This window comes from Xiphophorus hellerii, chromosome 1 (genome assembly GCF_003331165.1).
Source record: "Xiphophorus hellerii strain 12219 chromosome 1, Xiphophorus_hellerii-4.1, whole genome shotgun sequence".
NCBI lineage: Eukaryota > Metazoa > Chordata > Actinopteri > Cyprinodontiformes > Poeciliidae > Xiphophorus > Xiphophorus hellerii.
The window spans coordinates 12,855,970-12,875,645 of record NC_045672.1 but is presented as its reverse complement, the minus strand read 5'-3'; the positions used below and the strand labels follow the sequence as shown (position 1 = coordinate 12,875,645).

At 38.9% G+C, this 19,676-nt stretch overlaps 1 protein-coding gene across 4 annotated transcripts in view; it reads right to left on the bottom strand.

The window, feature by feature from the left end:
• The window catches only part of pex14 (peroxisomal biogenesis factor 14), a 62,310-nt gene that overhangs the window by 6,929 nt on the left and 35,705 nt on the right, over positions 1-19,676 (bottom strand). For 2 of the 4 annotated variants that reach the window (XM_032572269.1, XM_032572285.1), the window contains 3 exons: positions 17,296-17,372; positions 14,614-14,716; positions 7,851-7,948 (listed from right to left, as the gene is read on the bottom strand). In XM_032572269.1, the coding sequence (XP_032428160.1) occupies positions 7,851-7,948; positions 14,614-14,716; positions 17,296-17,372 (278 nt within the window). Of the gene's footprint in view, positions 1-7,850; positions 7,949-14,613; positions 14,717-17,295; positions 17,376-19,676 lie in introns of all 4 variants that reach the window. The other 2 variants (XM_032572276.1, XM_032572261.1) reach the window with 1 other exon arrangement.

Sequence of the window (19,676 nt, the reverse complement as noted above, 5' to 3'; positions counted from 1 at the left end):
ATGAAAAAAAGGTGAGACCTGTTTTTGAGGCGTCTTATACAGTCTGTCACAAGACTGCTTGATTTGAAAATGTTGCAGAGTTTCTTAGAATATCAAAAGTATTCATTCACTCTAAAGGGAATTGGGGGTTTAGAGTTCAATGAATAGTCAAAATCAATGTCTCTAATGTTAACTTAAGACTTAACTTTGAGGAACACGAAAGGCAAAACTTGGATGCTCTTAAGTGCATCACACGGACACTCTGTGGTTTACGTGTGCTGTGTCCATCTCCCTCTACAGCAGGGTTGCCCAAAGTCGGTCCTCGAGGGTTGGCATCCTGCATGTTTTAGTTCTCTCCCTGGTTTAACGCACCTGGATCAAATGATGGCTTGTTAGAAGGCCTAAGAAGAACACTGACATGCTGAAAAGGTATTGGTACTACCGGGCCCTCGAGGACCAACTCTGGGCACCCCTGCTCTACAGTAAAAGAAAAATGTCTTGAAAAGGAACCATCATATGCGAGCTACAATGACCTTAAATTATACATTTTCAAACATAACAAACATGAAAAAGATCTGCGCATACATGCCATTGTCAGCCAGAAGAGCAAAGAGCAAGTGACATAAACATTCTCCCACACCTGGAAAAGGCAAAGTTAATTAGAAGTTCAATAAAACCTCAACTCTGAAGGTGTTGCAACCACTGAGAGCTCTTGAGAATCAGGGGTTTTGCTGTATGGAGCGCTTCGGATATAGCATCCCATATTTCATTGAAACAGCAATCCCCACACATGACAACACCACCACAAAAGCAAATTGAAGGCTAAATGTAGATAGGATAGCTCTAACATGATACATGGACAGCTACTGCCACAGAATATTATGTGACCATAACTGTGGATTTCCTAATGTGTGGCATATGGCTTGCAGATTGTACCAATTGAGAACAGTGGTCATAATGCATTAGTCATAGACTTATAATCATAATCTTGCCCTTTAGGTCCCCAAAAAGTATTATGCATATGGACTTTTGCTGGTAATGCTAACTGTGCTAATCATGCTAATCGTTGAAATAAGAGAAGGAGTTTAAAATGTCCTTTTAACATTTCATTTGCTTTGAAATAACAGTAAAATATGCATAACTGCAAAGCTGCGTATCACTGACTGCTCTCTGTCTCACACAGTGTGACATCACTTATGGTTCTAATATAAGTAATTACTGATCAAGCATAATATAAAAGTTGGGTATCATTTTTAGACACCTTTTAGCCACAACCCAGAGGATTTTACTGTATTTGTAGATTTTCTGTGATGCATGGAACCACATCTCTGTGTCTTTGCTCTCATTTCAAATATCATTGGTGGTTTTTTTTTTTACATTTTATTAGTTTAATTGTTTATTGTATTTAAAAATGAACACATTTGTGTCTTTTGTTAAAGAATAAAACAAATAAGCTAAAATCCTTATCAGCAAGTCAAAGTTTCAAAATCTGATTGATGCATTTCTATGTTGTACATATTTCCCAAAAGCGTTCTCAGCAGTCAAACAATTATTCCAATACAACTATTCATAAACAGATGCTCATTCGATTAGCTGATTGCAGTGAGATGGTTTTATCAGGCAAAACATTTGTGAAACCATGAAATGCATAACTGCTTTTTGTTGGCACTCTCAAAAAAAAGGACAAACTCATACAGGAACCAGTCGACAGGCCAACGAGACCAGAAGGGATTAGGAGTAGACGAGGGAAAAAGTGGGATAAAAGAAAAGTAAAAGCTGTAATTAAGACTCTCCTGACTCACCAGAGGAAGCTTGTTAGGAAGTGTGGACCCCCTATCGAGGGGAGAGGGATAACTTGGACTCTTTCGCTTGTAATTAAATCTAAGAGAAATTAATTGAATCACATCTGAAAGGGATCAGACTCATTTACGGCGGATGGAGGGAGGCGGAGGAGGAGAAGTGAAGACTGAACGATATGACTTTTTCTCTTTTTTAGGGGGGCTCTTATCGGCTCCTAAACCTCTCCGATAAGGAGCTGTGTTTCTAGAGGTGGTGCATTGGAGGCCTGCTAAAGACACTCTTATTACAGCCGTCACCTCATTAGAACCATCTTAATCCCTCGCCTCCCCACGGCACCCGTATAATAAGGCTCAATTCTGCTTCTCCCTCATTTTTTTTCTTCAAAAAAAAAAAAAAAATTAATAGCTTTAAAAGGCAGAGGAAAAGAAAAGTGGCCAAAGCACAGAATCACTTTAGGGTTTCTAAAAAGAAATAAAATATGACCATTCATATATGTTTATGCCACCCAGCATAGGAAAAGAAGGCTTTCAAGTAGACATATTAACCACCATCTACATTTATAATGTGCATTATCTACAGAGCAGCACCATATAATATCTCACATCAAGGCTTGTCACACAACACTAACTCTGACATATGTCTTATTAAGTCTGAAGAAACCTAATTAAATGTTGGGCCAAGACTGGATTTCAGCTCTGAGATACATTATGTCAGCATGGATACACACACATTGTGTTAGGATCATGTGCTAAGTGCACTAGGTGCTTGGCTAAAGGATGAGAGTTGGGGTATCGGTGACTGCAGAAGATTGACGAACGTTGACTTTAAAAGGCCCACCTCAAGTGTCGACAAGTATCCACTTTAGTGTGAAATTTGTGATGTTTAAACAACCGCGGATCAAAACGTTTCAGCCGCTGCAGTTACTAAGGAGATTATAAAGCACCTCTTATGAGAGGCTTCTGAGGAAATTCACTGCTATAATTTGTTTACTCATAATTACTTATGATTTTATTGAAAATGTAAATTCATTATTGGGCATTTATATGTCATAAGTGAGCAATTTATTTTTCCTGGGGTTTTTCTTTAATACATTTATTTGATGAAATTTTTTTTTCCTGTATATTAGTTTTCAACTTGTGAAACTTAAATGTTGCATTTTTTCCACTGTCACCACATTTGTTCAAAATTCAGTACTGCTATAGAGTCACTGTTGTGATGCCTTTTTTAATCACCTGGGATTAAATGATAAACTGGATCTACTGCGATGGATTATCATTTCAAATGAATAAATGAATGTAACTGGATTATAATCTGACTATAAGATTGGGTTGATTTGAACTGTATTTGGACAAAATAGGATTCCATGTAATCAGATGAATTGGACCGGTTTGTCTTATAAAATGGTTTGATTGCCTTGTCGTGAATTGTTATGCTGAAATGTTACACTTCCTTATTCCTGATTAAATGTAAGTAAATTTACACTAAATTTGCTTAGTTTTCTAAACTTCTGGCTAAAACAGATACAAACTATGAAGCTCTTTCATTTCAAACAGCAAAGAAACTATCAAAAATTAAAAAAAAAACTAATTTAAGTCTGTCTTTTCTCTCTTTTCCTGGGACTTTTACAAAAAGTTACAGCTACAGGGTGGCGAACATAAACTCTTATGCACCTTATAAAAAGCATCATGCATGAACAAATAATTGCAAAACAAATGAGCCAACCTCCCACCCCTCCAAAAACAAAGAAAACCCACATACTATCAGAGAGCTGCAGCCCATTAAATCATCAACCACCAACGTGCGGCCAGGCTGTGTGTTTTTACTGAGTAAATACTGTTCACAGCAAGACTCCCCCCGTACTGGTTTAAAAGCCTTGTAACTAATATGTCTCGGGTGGGTGCCTGGGTGTGATAGGGGTCGGTCTCTTTCTGCTGGTTAACTAAGTGCTTCGGGGGGGGGGGAGAAAAAAAAGGGAAAAAGAAGAAAAATATATTTTATGAGCATGGAGAGAAGAAAATAGCAGCAACTCCAGCAGCATCCAAGGATGGCAGCACATCTGGCTAAATGAAGATAAATGCCTTTGGACTATTAGCAGCAAGATAAGATCTTTAACAAGCCTTGTTTAAGAGAGTCTGAAGGCAAATTAATTCACAGTTGTTCCGCTGGCAGACAGTATGTTTTTGTGTAACACATGTATATTTATGATGGAATTAGTTTCATATGGAGTTCCCCAGAGGAGTGTTTTTGAGTAGAAACACTGGTACAGTGCAATTGATTTCGCTCTATTTATGCTCTTTCCCACTGGCACTTCATCTTCTGTAAGCAAGGAGGCGTTTTCTAATCTTCTGTGTAGTATCCACTAATAAAGAGAACGATCAGTGAGTTGAGACAGCAGGGCAAACACAGTTAGCACGCAGATTTGTAATGATAATGGGGTAGAAATGGACTTGGCTGTGTAACATCGGAGATGGATCTTCCTAAGGCAAATCTATCTGCAACACTTGTGTGGTGTGCAGAGATGGAGAGATTTGTTCTAGTGCCTGGTAAGAGATGTGTAAAAGATCTTGGAATTAATTCATCTTTCGCAGGAGTAATATGTCCTGTGATGGACTGGGGACTTGTGTCCAGGGTGTTGTCCCATGCCCAGTGATTGCTGGAGGTGGAAACAATTGTAGAAACCCCTGTTGCAACCACTTTGCACAGTTTCCTTTTGCCAGTAGAGATCCAGAGTGATTGAAAGAATATCAAGGAACGACCACGATGTGATAGAAAAACCCTTTTTTCCAGGCATGCTGCCTAACATCTAGTGGTTGTGTCGTTAGTGCATAATGATTATCATGGAGATTTTGTTTAATTTTTCTATTGTCCTGCTCTGTTAACTATAATGGTGGCAGCATAAATGGGTCATCATTGTTTAGTTCAGTGGCCAGTAGCTGAAAGAAATGGGCCTGGGTGCCACATAACTTTTATATACCAATGAACAAAAAAGTTAATGATTATTACCTACAAACTATGATCAACAAAATAAGTATTAAAAAAAATAGTTCAGTTAAGTCAGTCTTTAAAAGGGGTTGGAATAATATACTCAAAGTTGGATTTTTCAAATGTTTTAGGGTGAGAATATGCTGCTTCAGTACAAGATACATTCAAGCTTTTCGCACATATTTACCAGAGGTGACATGTATGTGTTTTTTAGCATCTGTACAGCAGCATGCCCTCACAGAATCCTAAGTGAGAAAACAGCTCGGTCTGGAAATGTGCTGCATCAGCCTGTGTTCTCCGGGTGAGCGTATGCGCGGACATGGGTCCTTCTGTCTAAACTCACGTCCGTAATGACGTCCCCCGCTTTGGGGACAGTGGACCCACACCGCAAGCGAGCGGTTTCAAGCTATGAGAAATGTTTACTTAGCAGCTGAGGAAACAGAAGTCTCCATGTGTTTTGGGTTAAAGGCACATTTCCGCGTTGAGAGGTATAATTGCTAAGCGTGGCGCACTTTAAGCAGCACAGTGGAGCGAAACCCTGAAAGCCACAAACGGTGAATGATAAGTAGCTCCCCAGCTCCAACATGTGTTTCTCATCAAACATCGCGGACCTGAAAACAATTTCCCAATTTCCCTCATGGCCTGAGACAACAGAGGGCCTCGTGCCGACTCACAAGGAAAATTTAAGATCAACACTATGACTATAAAGCAGGGTTTATGATTTGTTTAATGGGTGTTTTGATGGGAAATATACTTTTTATACACTGCTGCTGTCCAACAAGGCACTCATAGTAAATGAAGTGCACTTTTTAATCCAATCTGTGATTTAGGGATGACAAATGAAAAGGAAAAAGAAACGCTGTTATTTTCTGCCGGAGGAAACTCATTGTTTAAATTGGACTTTTGTCTGACTGTGGAACTAGCTTCAACAGTTCAGACCAGCATGGGGTCAAATTAGATCATCACCGCATTCTGCCAGGCAGAGATACTAAGAACTCAAAACGGCACAAAATGAGCTTTGATGAACGTCGTCCAGGGAAGAGATCCATACTTTTCTTCCTCATTTGTGCCGGAGCAGATGCATCCACATATGTTTTCCCATGATATCCAGATGCTACAGTTATACACCCACGTGCTTAACAAGCTGTGGAGATAAAACATTGTCAAAGATTGTCTCTTTCAAGGCCATTTTTAGAGGGCCATGGATCATAAAGCGATTTATGAGAGGTGGTAATAAAAATCTAGCAACATTTCATCTCTACACATGTTTTAAAAACAATCACTCAGGTGGATTCACTGAAACACTTAGCATCCTCAGTAGATTTTAGAGAACGGCCTATAAAAATCAAGGCAGTATGGTTAAAGATTATGGTTTCATGATGAGATCCACCTTATTTTTTTTGTAGCCTCTGTTCTGATGATATACAATATAATAACCCTGTCTGTTTTGGGTACTTATGACTCAAACAGTATAAAGGATTTTAGCACATAGAGGCCCTGAGACAGCTCGTCTCTCTCATCATCAATCTTAAGCGTTAAGATTGATGATGAGAGAATCTGCGGTGTTTTGTGTATTGATGAACTAGAGGTTTTATGAAGTTGTATCATGTTCCTGTTTTTTTTTAACCAGTTATGAGAGGTTTGATGCATACTGAGAGTACTGAGAAGCTGAGTCTGAAAAAAGTATAATTCAAGACAAAATATAATCCTTGAAGTGCAGAAAACCTACAAATCTTAGAGGTTTCAAACATTCAGTTGTTTTCTGAAGCCCAAATGTATGAAAAATTGAGTCTTTTGAGACATGGGCACTAAACTATATACATCCCCCCCTTATAGCTGCAGTAGGTTAATTTTATAAACATTTATTTAACTTATTTGTTGAAACTATCACTATGTATAATATGAGACAGAAAATCTGTGAAAAAAAATCAAACTTCTGCCTTCTCCATTTGCAGAAATACACCGCTTGGTCAGAAACAACCAGGCCTTAGCAGCTGTCAATCACCCTCGTACAAATGCTGATCACACCCTCCCCCTCGACTTCTGCTACGCTACAGATGGCTCAGCACAACATAGCTATGGATGCCCAAGCTACTTAACATGGCCAGTGATGACATTGGATAAACAGTTTTCTTCTAAAGGTAAGTTATTTCTTCACCATTAAAACATTAAGCCACATGTACACGAGCATGACTGATAGCATTAAGACCTTCCTTCTGGCTATGATTGGTTGTTTTTAACCGGGAGCAGTGCATTTCCTCCAATAAAAGCACTTGGAGGAAGTAGATGAGCTTACATTTTTCACTGATTATTGTACAAGTCATGTTTTACTATCACAATATGATGCCAGTTCGAACATATACATACAGTATATATATATATATATATATATATATATATATATATATATATATACAGTACAGACCAAATGTTTGGACACACCTTCTCATTGAATTCAATGAGAAGGTGTGTCCAAACTTTTGGTCTGTACTGTATATTTATAAAAGTTAGATACTGAAGTTTTAAATGGGTTGCAGTGTAGCATAGAATCTTACTAATAGTAATATGTTAAATAAATTATAAGAAAACACACATAAAAGGACAGTCTGAGCACTCTTAGTTTCCAAAAGAGCTTCAATGTAGGAAACATGGATGAGTTTAGTGAAAGTCAACATATGAAAAGGTTGGTTTGCTCCAGACCCACTAAAAACAGGTTCTCTCTTTGAAATGTCCCCAGAATGAGACATTTGGTTAAGGAACAGAACAACCCAAAGCTGAAGACTGGAAACACTTTAGTGAGTCAGCATCCAGATGTTACCATCACTAATTTGGTGGCCATTCAGTTGCACTCTGATCCCTGAGTTTGATGTTCCATATGTAACACCATTCGCGTTCGGCAACATGCTCACTTTTTTTCTTTCCGACAAATTTCTCAATTTTGGTGACGGAAATTAATATTAGGGATATTAGCAGCTGGCCTAGAGACATTTTTTATATCAGATTTTATGTGCTTTTACTCAAACTTTCCGACTGTAAACTCAATGATGCCTTAAATATTTGAGATGCCAAAAAAATATGGCCCACTGTACCTCTGCTGCAGATAGTTCTTGAGAGAGTTCCTGGATCTTCTGCTGCTGCTGGACCAGGAGCTCCTGGATATGGACCAGGGTTTGCTGTAACTGGGTGACTGTGGAAAAACGAGTAGAATGAGGGTGAAGACATTGAAAAAGAAATTTTCTTTTCTTTAGATAGCTGACGAGGCTTAATTTGTGTCACCGATCAAGGCCGTACTCCAAAAATTGTAATCACAGCTAATACCCTGTAACTTTAGTTGCATCTTTTTGTTCTGAGGCGTCAGGGTAGAAGGTGGGAAAGGAGGGGCTTCACATAGGATGGAGGTATTAATCTCTAGTGTCTGAACTTAAATTAAATAACAGTCTCTAACCTTCCATTATCCACCCAGACACTGCCTTCTAATGCATCTTAAATCCTCAAACGATCAACAAAGAAAAAAAAAAAACAAGGCTTTCATTTTGGAGGAGGCTGCCAGACAAAATGTCCCTCCTAATCCTAATAAATATTGTTCTTTTTCCATTGACTTTGAAGATTGAATTAGTTCAAGTGTTGGTGTTGGACGAAGGTGTATGATTTCAAATAACACCGGGCATTTTTTTGTGTGTGTGTGTGTGTGTGTGTGTGTGTGTGCGTGTGTGTGTGCACCCCCTGCTTCCAGTCACGCATGTATTACCAAACAATGCATTAAGTTTCCCTGAGCTGATTATATTACAGAAAACCAATAAACATTCATATAAATCATGGGCGTGTAAAGTGTTAAATCAAGCCTAATAGGATTAACATCAACAGATATTGTGGTGGTCCACTGCTGAGGTTGTCAGGCCATGGTTAAAAGCCCGAGCTGTAGTCGGCTGGGCTGGATGTAAAGTACCCTCCCCTCTCACACCAACCTCTGACAAAAAGACAGAGCCAAGCATGAAAGCTGCACTTCTTTTAAAAGAGTAAACCAGGAAAAAAAATATTTGATCTTTCAGAGAGACTAGTATCTTGTAGTGACACCTGTGTTTAAACTGGTGGAGCTGTATCAATAAAGGCGGGGAGTTGAAATGTTTCATCTTTTCGGGCGTGCAGGAACAGAATACGAGTTTGAGCAGAAAAGTTGGTTTAGACCAGAGACCAAATGTGCAAATAATTAAAAGTTTCTCCCTCACGTCGTGAGCCAGCGCATGACCGACGTTTAGCAATAAAAATGAAATAGCGGTTATCCCTGCTTAAAAAGGTGTCACTATGACAGGGTGTGTGCTCTAAACCAAGAGGAGACGCATAAGTGTTTGAATTCACCACACCACAGAACGGCTTATCCAGATGTGGGGTTTTCTCTGGCAGCCTGTGAAGCGATGCTGGTGAAGTACCACTGGAATCAGTCTGTACTGAAAAAAAAAAAATTGTTGAGCAATGAGTCCTTTCATTGCTTCTGTGCTCAGTTTGTTGGGGCATTGCTATCGCTTCACTGTGCATTCACATGTGAGAAAACGTATCATTAAATTGCCCGGTGAGACCACCAGAGTACGCACAAACACCCAAAATTTGACCAATAAGGACAGAGTCGTTTCCAAGTCCCTGACAAATGTCCTCACAGGTCTAGTCAGCACAAACTGTTATCTGCACAGGTCTGAAGTGTAAAATCTTGCTAAGTTGTCTGAGTGACTGTGAAAGTCTAACATGAATTATCCTAATTTGCCTCTTTAGTGATCCAGAAAGCTTTAGTTTGCTAGCGAAATAAATGAGTGAATTAGACCACAGTAGCGTCAGTCTGTTTTTGAGTGAAGTGCTGTTTTACAATTTAAAAGACTTTCAACTCCATCTAAATAGCTCTAAAACAAATATACCAGTCAAACATGGGACTAAATTATTCTACTCTAAACAGTGATTACTTAAAAAACAGTTTAAGTTTTGTGAAACATTTTATTATTATTATTTTTAAACAAAGAAGTAATTCAGTCAGTTATAATGCAATTCAGTGTAAACATTGTTGCAGCTTCAATGTTTGACCTACTCCTGAATGTGTCAAATGACTTCATATGATATGGGTGGTATCTACTTTCACTAACTTTAGTAACTTTTTTGAAAAAATTGACTGAATAGTTTTACTGCCCCATGCTTATTACTTTTACCTAAGCAATATTACTACAAACTATCACTACTTTCACTTGAGTAAAATTTCTGGATACTGTACTCACTGCAAGTAACTTCACTGAATGAAGAACCAACTTGTTTTAAAAAAAATCTACGTGAGATACAGACACACCTACAGTTTGGTTTCAAGTGAGACCTCTTGTTTATTCCACAAGCTTTGTTGTTTTAAAGTTATGCTCACTGCAAATATAAACACAATGTGCCCAAATACAACAGAAATGGACTTAAACACAAATAATTGTCTAATTGATTATTTGTGATGTACTTTGTTGCGTTGATCTGTTCAACAAACCCAAAGAAATCTTGCTCACTGCCGTTTTATGCCATTTCTTTAACAATAAAATGATTACTTCAATCAAACAGTTCACAGTCCAACTCTTCACTTGTCTCATGAAAAAATCTGGCTTCTCTTTGCTCAGATAGTCGTCAAAAAATGCACGAGTTCTTCCTCTGTGATATTGCCGATTTGAAGCCAAGAATATTAATAAAGTCAATGACTTTGGCCAGGCATGAATCAGAAGGAGACAGTAGCTGCGACGTGTGAGTGCACCCGTGCATGTGAGAGAATGTGCAGCTGCTGCGAGGAGGCTGCGCATTGTGTATTCAGTAAATTATTCAGTAAATACCTCGCTATAATGTACACTACATATGTCCAGGCCTGTCTCTGTCTTTAATGGCCAGCTGGTCACCAATATGGCTCCCACCAACAAAGAGTGCCCAAACAGCCTCGCAATTCCATTACAGCCTAGCCGTGCTGAAGGAGCTCCAGGATCCATTCATTAATTGTCCGTGTGAAGTTGTAGGCAAATCATAATGGGAGTCAAGGCCCTTTACTCTTAGCTGGGGCTGGTGAGAAAGACTAATGTGGTCCCCATTCAAAAGGATACATCACCTCATTGCGCCTGGCACTAGAGAAATACATGAACTTTAACAAAAGGGGGGTTCAAGCAATTGGCAGCAGCGAAGCAGTCGGTCGCTATTACTCAGTGCAGCGATGAGAGAGAAAGCAAGAGGGAGCGGAAGACAAAGGGGAAGCAGGGGGGAGAAAACTCTCAGTGTAATTGCAACCCCTCTCCCCAACTGTTAACTACAACAGTCATTAACTACGATAGCAGCTTGGCTACTGCAGTCATAGCAAATTAGTTCTACATGCTGGCTGAAGAAAAGACCAATGTTTTTTTTTTTTTTTCCTTCTTTTCATTGGAGTCTCACTTTCTCACTGGCAAAACATGAGAGCACTCCATTCCCTGTAATCCTGCCCTCGCTGACAAACTGAGTAGGGCGTTCCATGCTGGCAAATCTCCAAAAAACGATAAGTAGTAGCAAGAATAGGCAGTGAAATCGCCAGGGGAAGTGTGTTTGCATAGTTGGGAGAAAATGATCATAAAACAGCACATATTTGTTAATCAGATTCAGGGAGACACACCTTGCACGCCATCTCACACAATTCCTGCCCCTCCGCCTTCCTAGAGCAGCCAGGAAACAATAGAACGGGTGTGACCGAATAAAACGATAACAGCCATATTTTCAACTGTGGTTTTTCTTTTTTCCCTTTTTCACATGAGCTGGAAACGCAAATTCTACATTTGTTTTCATCTGAAGTTCAAGGGAATGTCCACCACATGTCTAAACAAATATCTGTTGGAAGTTCGTGGAAGTTTCCCACACATGAGGGTACAAAGATAACATACAAAACACTGGTTGCTATGGAAATTTAAATGTAGTTGATTTTTAGTATCCATCTGAAAGATTATTACTGACAAATTATGACTGTATGTCTCCTATCTCAACATTTCTCTGTGTCCTATACTGAGTCTGTTAGCACTTTGCATACATCTAAACTATCCACCAAGTCTTCACATTTTGTTTCTAGACCATCTTGGCAATATTTTGGGTTGGTCTTCATTGTTCACTTCTGTCAGGTGTTCAAATGGACTTTTTTTATATTCCTTAAGGAAAGCCACTTCTGTTCCAAATCACCTTTTTTGGGTGATTATTATTATTAATCAAATAAAGCGTTGGGTTGACAACGCTTTATTTGTGCTTCACTCTGCACAATATACTGAATTTTTTTAGGTATGGGCTGATAATTTATGAAAAAGATGCCAAAGTCAAAAGAGAAACCTTGAGAAAATTTGAAGAGCTAATTGTTCAAGATCACTTTAAATTATTGTTAAATTACAACAACGTCATCTAGGTCCTTCCAGTCAAAGAAATAAAAAGGAAAAATCAGCTGAGGTTTAAAACATTTGCACTGTAATGTATTTCAGCTAATGTATCCTGAGGCTTCATCTCACCACACTGGCCATAAATCTTGAACAACAAACTGACAACGAGGAAAACCAGAATGCTTCAATTTACTGAGAGTCCTGTCCATCACCTACACATTCAAATGCATATGTGGGATCGTTAAGAACCATCCATTCATTTAATGCCACCTAACACCATGACTAGTCAGCTATTTTGCTGAAAACAAAATACCCAATGTACTTTTTTCCCCCCCACTTTTTCTTCATGTAACAAAAATAACAAAAGCACGGCTACACGTCTACATGTGCACACAGTTTATCTTTCATTTCCTCTACAATTTAAGAATTTACACCTAATGTCTGTGAGTGTGTAAAACTGAACTGAAATTATTTTTCATACAGTCTGCATACAGTCTTGGTAAATGCATATAGTTTTGGTAAATAAAGCTGATTCTAATACTTGTAAATATGCCACAGGGGTCAGTACCCATTGCTAGCAGTCGTTGGGAGAGAGGCAAAATACATCCTAGACAGTTTGCCAGTTTATGACATGCAGCATTACATTCTTTTCCCAAATCTCATTATCAAAGAAATAAATGACTAAAATCGAGTCAACTTTATTGATCCCAAAAGGAAAATAGGCTCGGTTGACCGACTCTTTCTTGCTAGATCAGACTGACCAGGCTTTCCAAACCTTAACATCTTGTTGAGTAATCTGTCATATTAAATTTCATTGTTCTATGGATATGTTTTATGGCCTATGTCGAGGTAAACCAAAGTTTTAAAAAATATTACAGTTTTAAAACCACTAAAATTGTCTGCCAGACTGTCCTTATAGTCTAATGTTCTTTAATGGGATATCAGAGAAAATGTGGGAGATTTTTCCAGCTGCATTGAGCTCCAAGTAGTTAGGGCTGCCACTTATACTGCTGCTGAGCCGGATGAAAGAGGGATTCAGACTTTTATTTTACCCAAGGAAAAAGAATCTGGCTGTTTGGATATCTTCCTGTCCCGCCCAAAAACCACTGACATTCGTGAGTTTTGAGCTAGCAGATCTGTCTGTACTTTATTAGACCAGCAAATGACAAATAGACTAAGCACTCAACAAAAGAACCACTTGAGTTCTATTAGATTCACCAGATTATTCCATGTTTTGTTTTATGTCTATGTATCAAAATTAAAATGTGTAAAAGTTAGTCTTAAATGTAACATTATTGTAATTTAACATTGAATATTTAGATATTTCAGAAAATCAAAATAGAAGCAATTACATAACACACCTTAGGAAAAAAACCTTTGTGTAAGTGGAGTGAAAGTGTGGTATTTTTATTTAACATTAACGTTGAGCCATGGCCTATTTTCGCATCATTTATCTGCATAGTCAAAATCCTGAGCTTGAATGGGATGTTGAAAAGCCGTGGTTTGATGACGTTTCGGTTGTGTGAGTAGGCATGCATAATTTGTTCTATCAATATACTGTTTTAAACATTAAACAAACTATTTTCCCTCACAACAGAGTAACAAGGAAGGACATTCTAGCGCTGTCACAGCACTGAACTTAAGCGTGCTTTGACTATCTTCAAAGGTTTTGCATAAATGAAACACGATATTGCCATGACAATTGAAACACAAAAACAGCCATCGCCTGCCGGAGACAGTTTTGCTCCTAACCCGCCTAAATGAACCGGGGACCGGCATGAATCATGTGAAAACACACTTCAGCTTAACACTACCGCTAACAAGACCTAAGTTTCTCAGAGTGCATCTCTCATTTACGCCTCCCTGGATTTTTAATTATACTGACAAAGAGCTGGAAAAGCAGTTCTCTCCCCTCATCTCTCTCCCCCCCTGTCTGACAGCCAGGTTGAGATTCCTCACCTGTCCAACACTGGGAGCCGCACCTGTCACCGTGCACTTAATCACACTGGGGCCAGTGCTGAGCCCAGATACCACACAGTGCTGAGCTGCGCACACAAATCCCGAAAAAAAAAAAAAAAAAAAGCAAACACACACACACACAAAATTAAAATGAACTTTCAGCCCACCTACAGGGGAGAGGGTGGCTGACAATGATGGCGACGGAGGTTTCGGATGGGGGGTGAGGTTGTTGCGAAGATGGGGTGGCGGGTGGGTGGTGAATGAAGGGGGGTGGGTGGAGGGGTTGAGAAAAGTTGTCATTTCCCAACTCCTCATTAATATTCCGAGGTTAAGAGCTTTTCAGCGAAACGTAATTAATTGAGCCCGAGCCTGACAGTAAACAAGCAATTTCAAATTAAAGCGAAATGACAGCGGCGTCATTTGTTAAAAACGTGCGGGGCCCCCCGATTTTGGCGACAGATAAATGAGGGAAAATGTTAAGGAGGGAGAAAGTGATGAAGATATTAATCTTCACCTGTCTGTGTCAGCGTGCCACTCATTGCTGCAATGTTGCTTTCCATCCTCTGCAGATGCTTCTTGTCCTCTCGGCTCCCCATAATGAGGGGAAGGATGTATTTCTGCAATTAAAAGCATGGCACAAGATTACACTTCTCTCTGGTAGAAAGCAGAAGAAAGATGAGGAAAAAGACAAGGCCACCTCCATATGCCAGGTCAAAGAAGGCTTTGCTGATTGGATACAAGGCTGGTTGTCAAAGCTGCTATGTAACTTTGTGTGTTTTTCAACAGCAAAGAGTCAGAGCTGCTGTTAATGGTTGTTAATGAAGGTGGTTACATACATTTATTGTTCCAATCATTAGTAAGTTTGAGCATCAATCAGAAACCTTAATAGATGATTATTCAATTACGTAATTTGATAGGCAAATGAATAAAAAGGAAAATGATTACAAATCGTGTATGAGTATCTTTTATTGCATGTTTGGAAAAACACATCGATGGAAATTGAAAATAGTAACCAACAGTATCAAGATAATCATTTCTCTGCAGCAGCAAACACAAAAAGGAATAATATCAATGTTTAATAGGACACAAGAAGGCATTTGTTAATCACTGTGAGGCCAACATTGTCTTCTCTATTTCTCCACTGACTCTGTTAACTCCTGAATGTTCATACTATCTAGGGGTTACAAAAGTATTTGTGTGCCCTAAACCTTAAGCCAGGCACAGTTATATGGGTTCTAATCTAATTTTTAGTATCAGACCAAAACAAAGTAGAGCAAAAATGCAATAAAAAATATATATATATACAAATAAAAATCTGCATTTGCATTTAGTCCTCCCTGAGTCAATTTTATTAGTAGAAACATATTTCAAACACATTTCATTGCGATCATAGCTACAAGTTTTAAGTTTAGGCCAAAAAGTTTAATTTAAGTGTATTTTTTGCTGTGTCCCCTGCAAATCTGCAAACCCTACTTCTTGTGGCTTCTTTTTTTAACAATTCCTTTCTTCTTGCTAATGCTTTATGAAGGGCAGCCTGTTGACAGCATGAATAATACTCATCTTGATAACTGATTTCTGCAGCTTCCCCAGAGCAACTATAGTCAACTTGGCTGCTTCCAATAAAGTTCTTTCTGAATGGCATGTAGCTTTGACCAGATATTCTTGTTGATTAGTAGTTTTCTTAAACTCTCCTTTTCCTGATGATGAATTAAACAATGTTCCATGAGACGGTCAAAGTTTGAGACATTGTTTTTTTGAGCCGACCCCGATTTAAAAACTCTACAACTTTCTCCCTGACCTGTTTGCTTGGTCTTTGTAATGCCATTTGTTTACTGACAAACAAACCTTTGAGGCCTTCAGAGGACAGCCAGATTTATGCTGAAATGAAATTATTCATAGACTATTCTGAAACCAGGTGGCTTCTGAAGACAACTGATTGCACTAGATTTTACTTAGGGTCATTAGCATAAAGAGAAAATGCAAACACGACAAAAATGTCCAGATTTTAGGTTGTGAAAACTGCTTAAAACCCATTTAGTATGTTTCTTCCAATTGACAATTATGCACCACTTTGTGTTGGAAAGATAGAGAGAATCTCTGTAAAATACACTGCAGTGTAAATTGTAATTTAAAAAATGTGAAAACAAGACACAAAAGAGGTACTAATACTTTTGCAAAGCAATTCACACATTTAGTGGAGGAAAAAATATAACTCCCAGTTTCAAACCCTTTGCCGGGTTTTCTCTCCAACTCAAGAGGCAAGATGTCACACCAGTGCAAGTAATAAACACTTTTTTGAGAAGAAAAAAAAAAGATTAAAAAGGTGTCAACACATGGTAATTAATGAGTGGGTTGCTGTGAGTGTGGTGTTTACAAGGCAGACCATAACATAAATAAAGTCTGCACAGAATCCTGGACATATGGTGCGACTGGCGCTACACTACAGTGACATGACAGCAACCTGTGCCATCCCACCAGGGATTCCCACCTACCAAACAAGGGAAGCATTTTTCCATGTAGGAATCTGTGGGCTGAGGACTGTGTGTGCTTTTTTGCCTGAAGACACAGAAAAACAGGAATGTGCTCATCCAGCCTTACAAAACACTCTGTGGGGAGAGTAAATGATAGCAAAAAAGGCGTCTAAAGAAAACTTTGCTGTATGTGCCATCTTATGTTCTCTGTTTCTCTCTCCAACACACACAAAGTGGAATTGCCTGTCATCTAGGTCAGAAACTGCTGCTAAGGCTCCTGGCCTCTTTTAAAACTAGACTAATGGTTTCCACATGTCATTTAGAGTACAACAAGCACTGTGGGATTAGTGTCACTGTGGACAAGGAACCTCATGAGCTCATGTTCAAGCCCAATAAAAATCAGGGGGTTTATTTTAGTCTGTAATATGTCCAAAAAAACAAGTTCTGTGCTGTGCTGGCAAATACACTTTTCAAAGGAAAAATAAGAGGATAGAATGAGATCATGCTCTGACGTCAAGCATGGTTACTCCAAAAACAAGACCGGAGTGATGCTGCAGTGCTGCAGTGGCGCCTTCAGTTTGTCTTAGACTGATGTGAACATATTTCAATGCAATATGAAGGAGAGGAGATACATGCAGCGTGGAGCCTGCTAATATGTTTGTCGAGCTTTTACTGTGATATGAAATTGAGGAAGGAAACGGCCATTATGCTGTGGTGGGACTTGCCTTGTAAAGCTGATGAAAGCCAAATGCGATGCCAACCATAATGATGGTGAGCGCTCCGTAGTCTCTCCATCTGTAGCCTGCTGGAAATAGAAAAAAAAAAAAGTAAAAATAAAAATTAGAAAATAAAAAAGAGATTAAACCCTGATCTTTAGACACAATAAACTATATTATATCCAAAATATAAGGACATATATAAAGTAATGATACTACACTCATATTTCATGAGCAACAGCCTAGGAAAAATATTTTTACATGGAAAGAAATGACATTTTTGCATTTTGTCACATTGGAACCACAAACTGGTCTACATGGATGGCACATTGTTTTCTAAATTTCTGCAGTTTAATCCTAGTATATATCCATGATTTTTGTGTGTTTTATGAATATGTCAGAGGTCTGCAGGAACATTAGTGAACAAAAGGCATGATGACAAACAACAAACCCCGCAGACAGGTCAGGTTATAAAGTTTAAAGTAGATATAGGCAATATAATGATCTTCCAAGTGTTTAACATGTCACAAAGCTCTGTTCCATCCACTATTTGAATATGGCACCTCTGAAAAACAACCAAGATATAGTAGTCCATCTAACTTAGGGCAAGGGGAGCATTAATCAGACAAGCAGTCAAGAGACTGTGCACAAATCCATGGCTCAAGTGTGAGAATCTGTCTACTGGAATTAGTTGTGAGATCTGGTCTGTATGGAGGAGTTATAAGAAGCAAGTGAAAAGAAGAAATATGTGGAAGAAGGATCTCTGGTCAAACAAGACCAAAAGTTAGCTTTTGGCATGCAAATAATAATCTGTGGGATAATCTGTGGGACGCTGCAAATTGCCCTGAAAATACATTTACACAGTAAAACATGGTGGAGGCAGAATAATGCTGATAATAATAATGCTGTTCCTTCCTTCTGTAGGAAATTCAATGAGAACCTGTGGGAAGACATTCAATCTAATTGAACTTAAGCTTTTTTCTGTTTTTGCAAAGGCAGGCGGGCAGAAATATCAATACCTAGATGTGTAAAGCCGATACCGACATGCTCCAAAAGACTTCAATTGTAGCCAAAAAAAAAGTGATTCTACAAAGTAGTGACTTGGAAGACACTTTTAGATTGTATTTGTAATGTTATGAACCATTTATCCTTCTACAGTTATTTGCTGTCTTTTCTTGGACTATAAATTAAGATCCTTATCAAACTTAATAAAGATTGAATGACTGAAAAAGTCACCATCACCAAATATTAGAAAAGATTTGCAGCATGATTAAATGGAGTATCTGATAAACTGTTGTGATTAGAATGAAATACTTTAAGTATAAACAGTATTTGCACAGAAAGCACCTAAGATGAACAAAAACATAAAAGAGTGTTTCTGTGCATTTTGAAGCTGACTGTCTTGCTGAGTGACAGATGATGTGAAAGTGTGTCATTGTGCAAGCTGTCATCTGGGTAGGCCAACTGCCTGTCAAGGTGGAAATTCCCCACTTAAGAGAGGCATTCAACTGAAAATGTCACTAAGCAACACGTCTAGAGGAAGCATGCGAGTTTTTCTTTTATTTACTCCAGCGAGGGAAAAATGAATACAAATTATTTGAGGCTAACCCCACTTGAAGCACACCATTGATATTCTATTACAAGTCTGATTTCACCTAATGGGTTATGTGGTGCATGTTTACTGGCTTGAAGTGAGTAAACTACATTGATCTTTTTGCCTTAGCACTTGTGATTTTACATGCAAATAAAACGGAAGACCCTCTCAGGCAGAAATGTATGGTATATTTCCAGGGTGAATGTCGTTTTATTTTCCTGCCTCAAGGTTATGTTTCACTGCTGCAGCGCCATTCGGTGAACCTCTAACCTTTCCCATTGAATTTTTTTTTTTTTAAATCATCCATATGATAACCATATAAATTTGGGTCTTCATCAACATTAAAGCTGGGATAGACTGTCAGCCATCCCAGAATGCCAGGCTTATGAAAGGCCTGAAAGTCCTTGGGATGGGGTGTTGACCCTGATGATGCCTGAATGCATCACCAGGGCTCACCCATTGCTCTTACCCCCTCTGCTTTAGGGCTTTTCATTCTTCCTTTGTCTTTCCCCCTTTCTTTCCCACTTCCACACTGCCATCTTCCTCTTTTTTATTTGGTCACTTAGGCTGTGAAACCGTGGACTCCATCCCCCGTTTTTCCAATCTCCTCTCAAATTTATTGGGTTCAGTGGAGGCCTTCCTGTCCTTCTACTGTGTGGAAATAGAGATCAGAGTATCCATTACTGCGACAGAGATGGATGCGGGTCCCTGTGCACCGTCCCCATAAGAAGGACATCAGAGGCAGGTAGCCCCCTCTTTTGAGCATGACCCCCCATACAAGACGACCAGCTCTCAC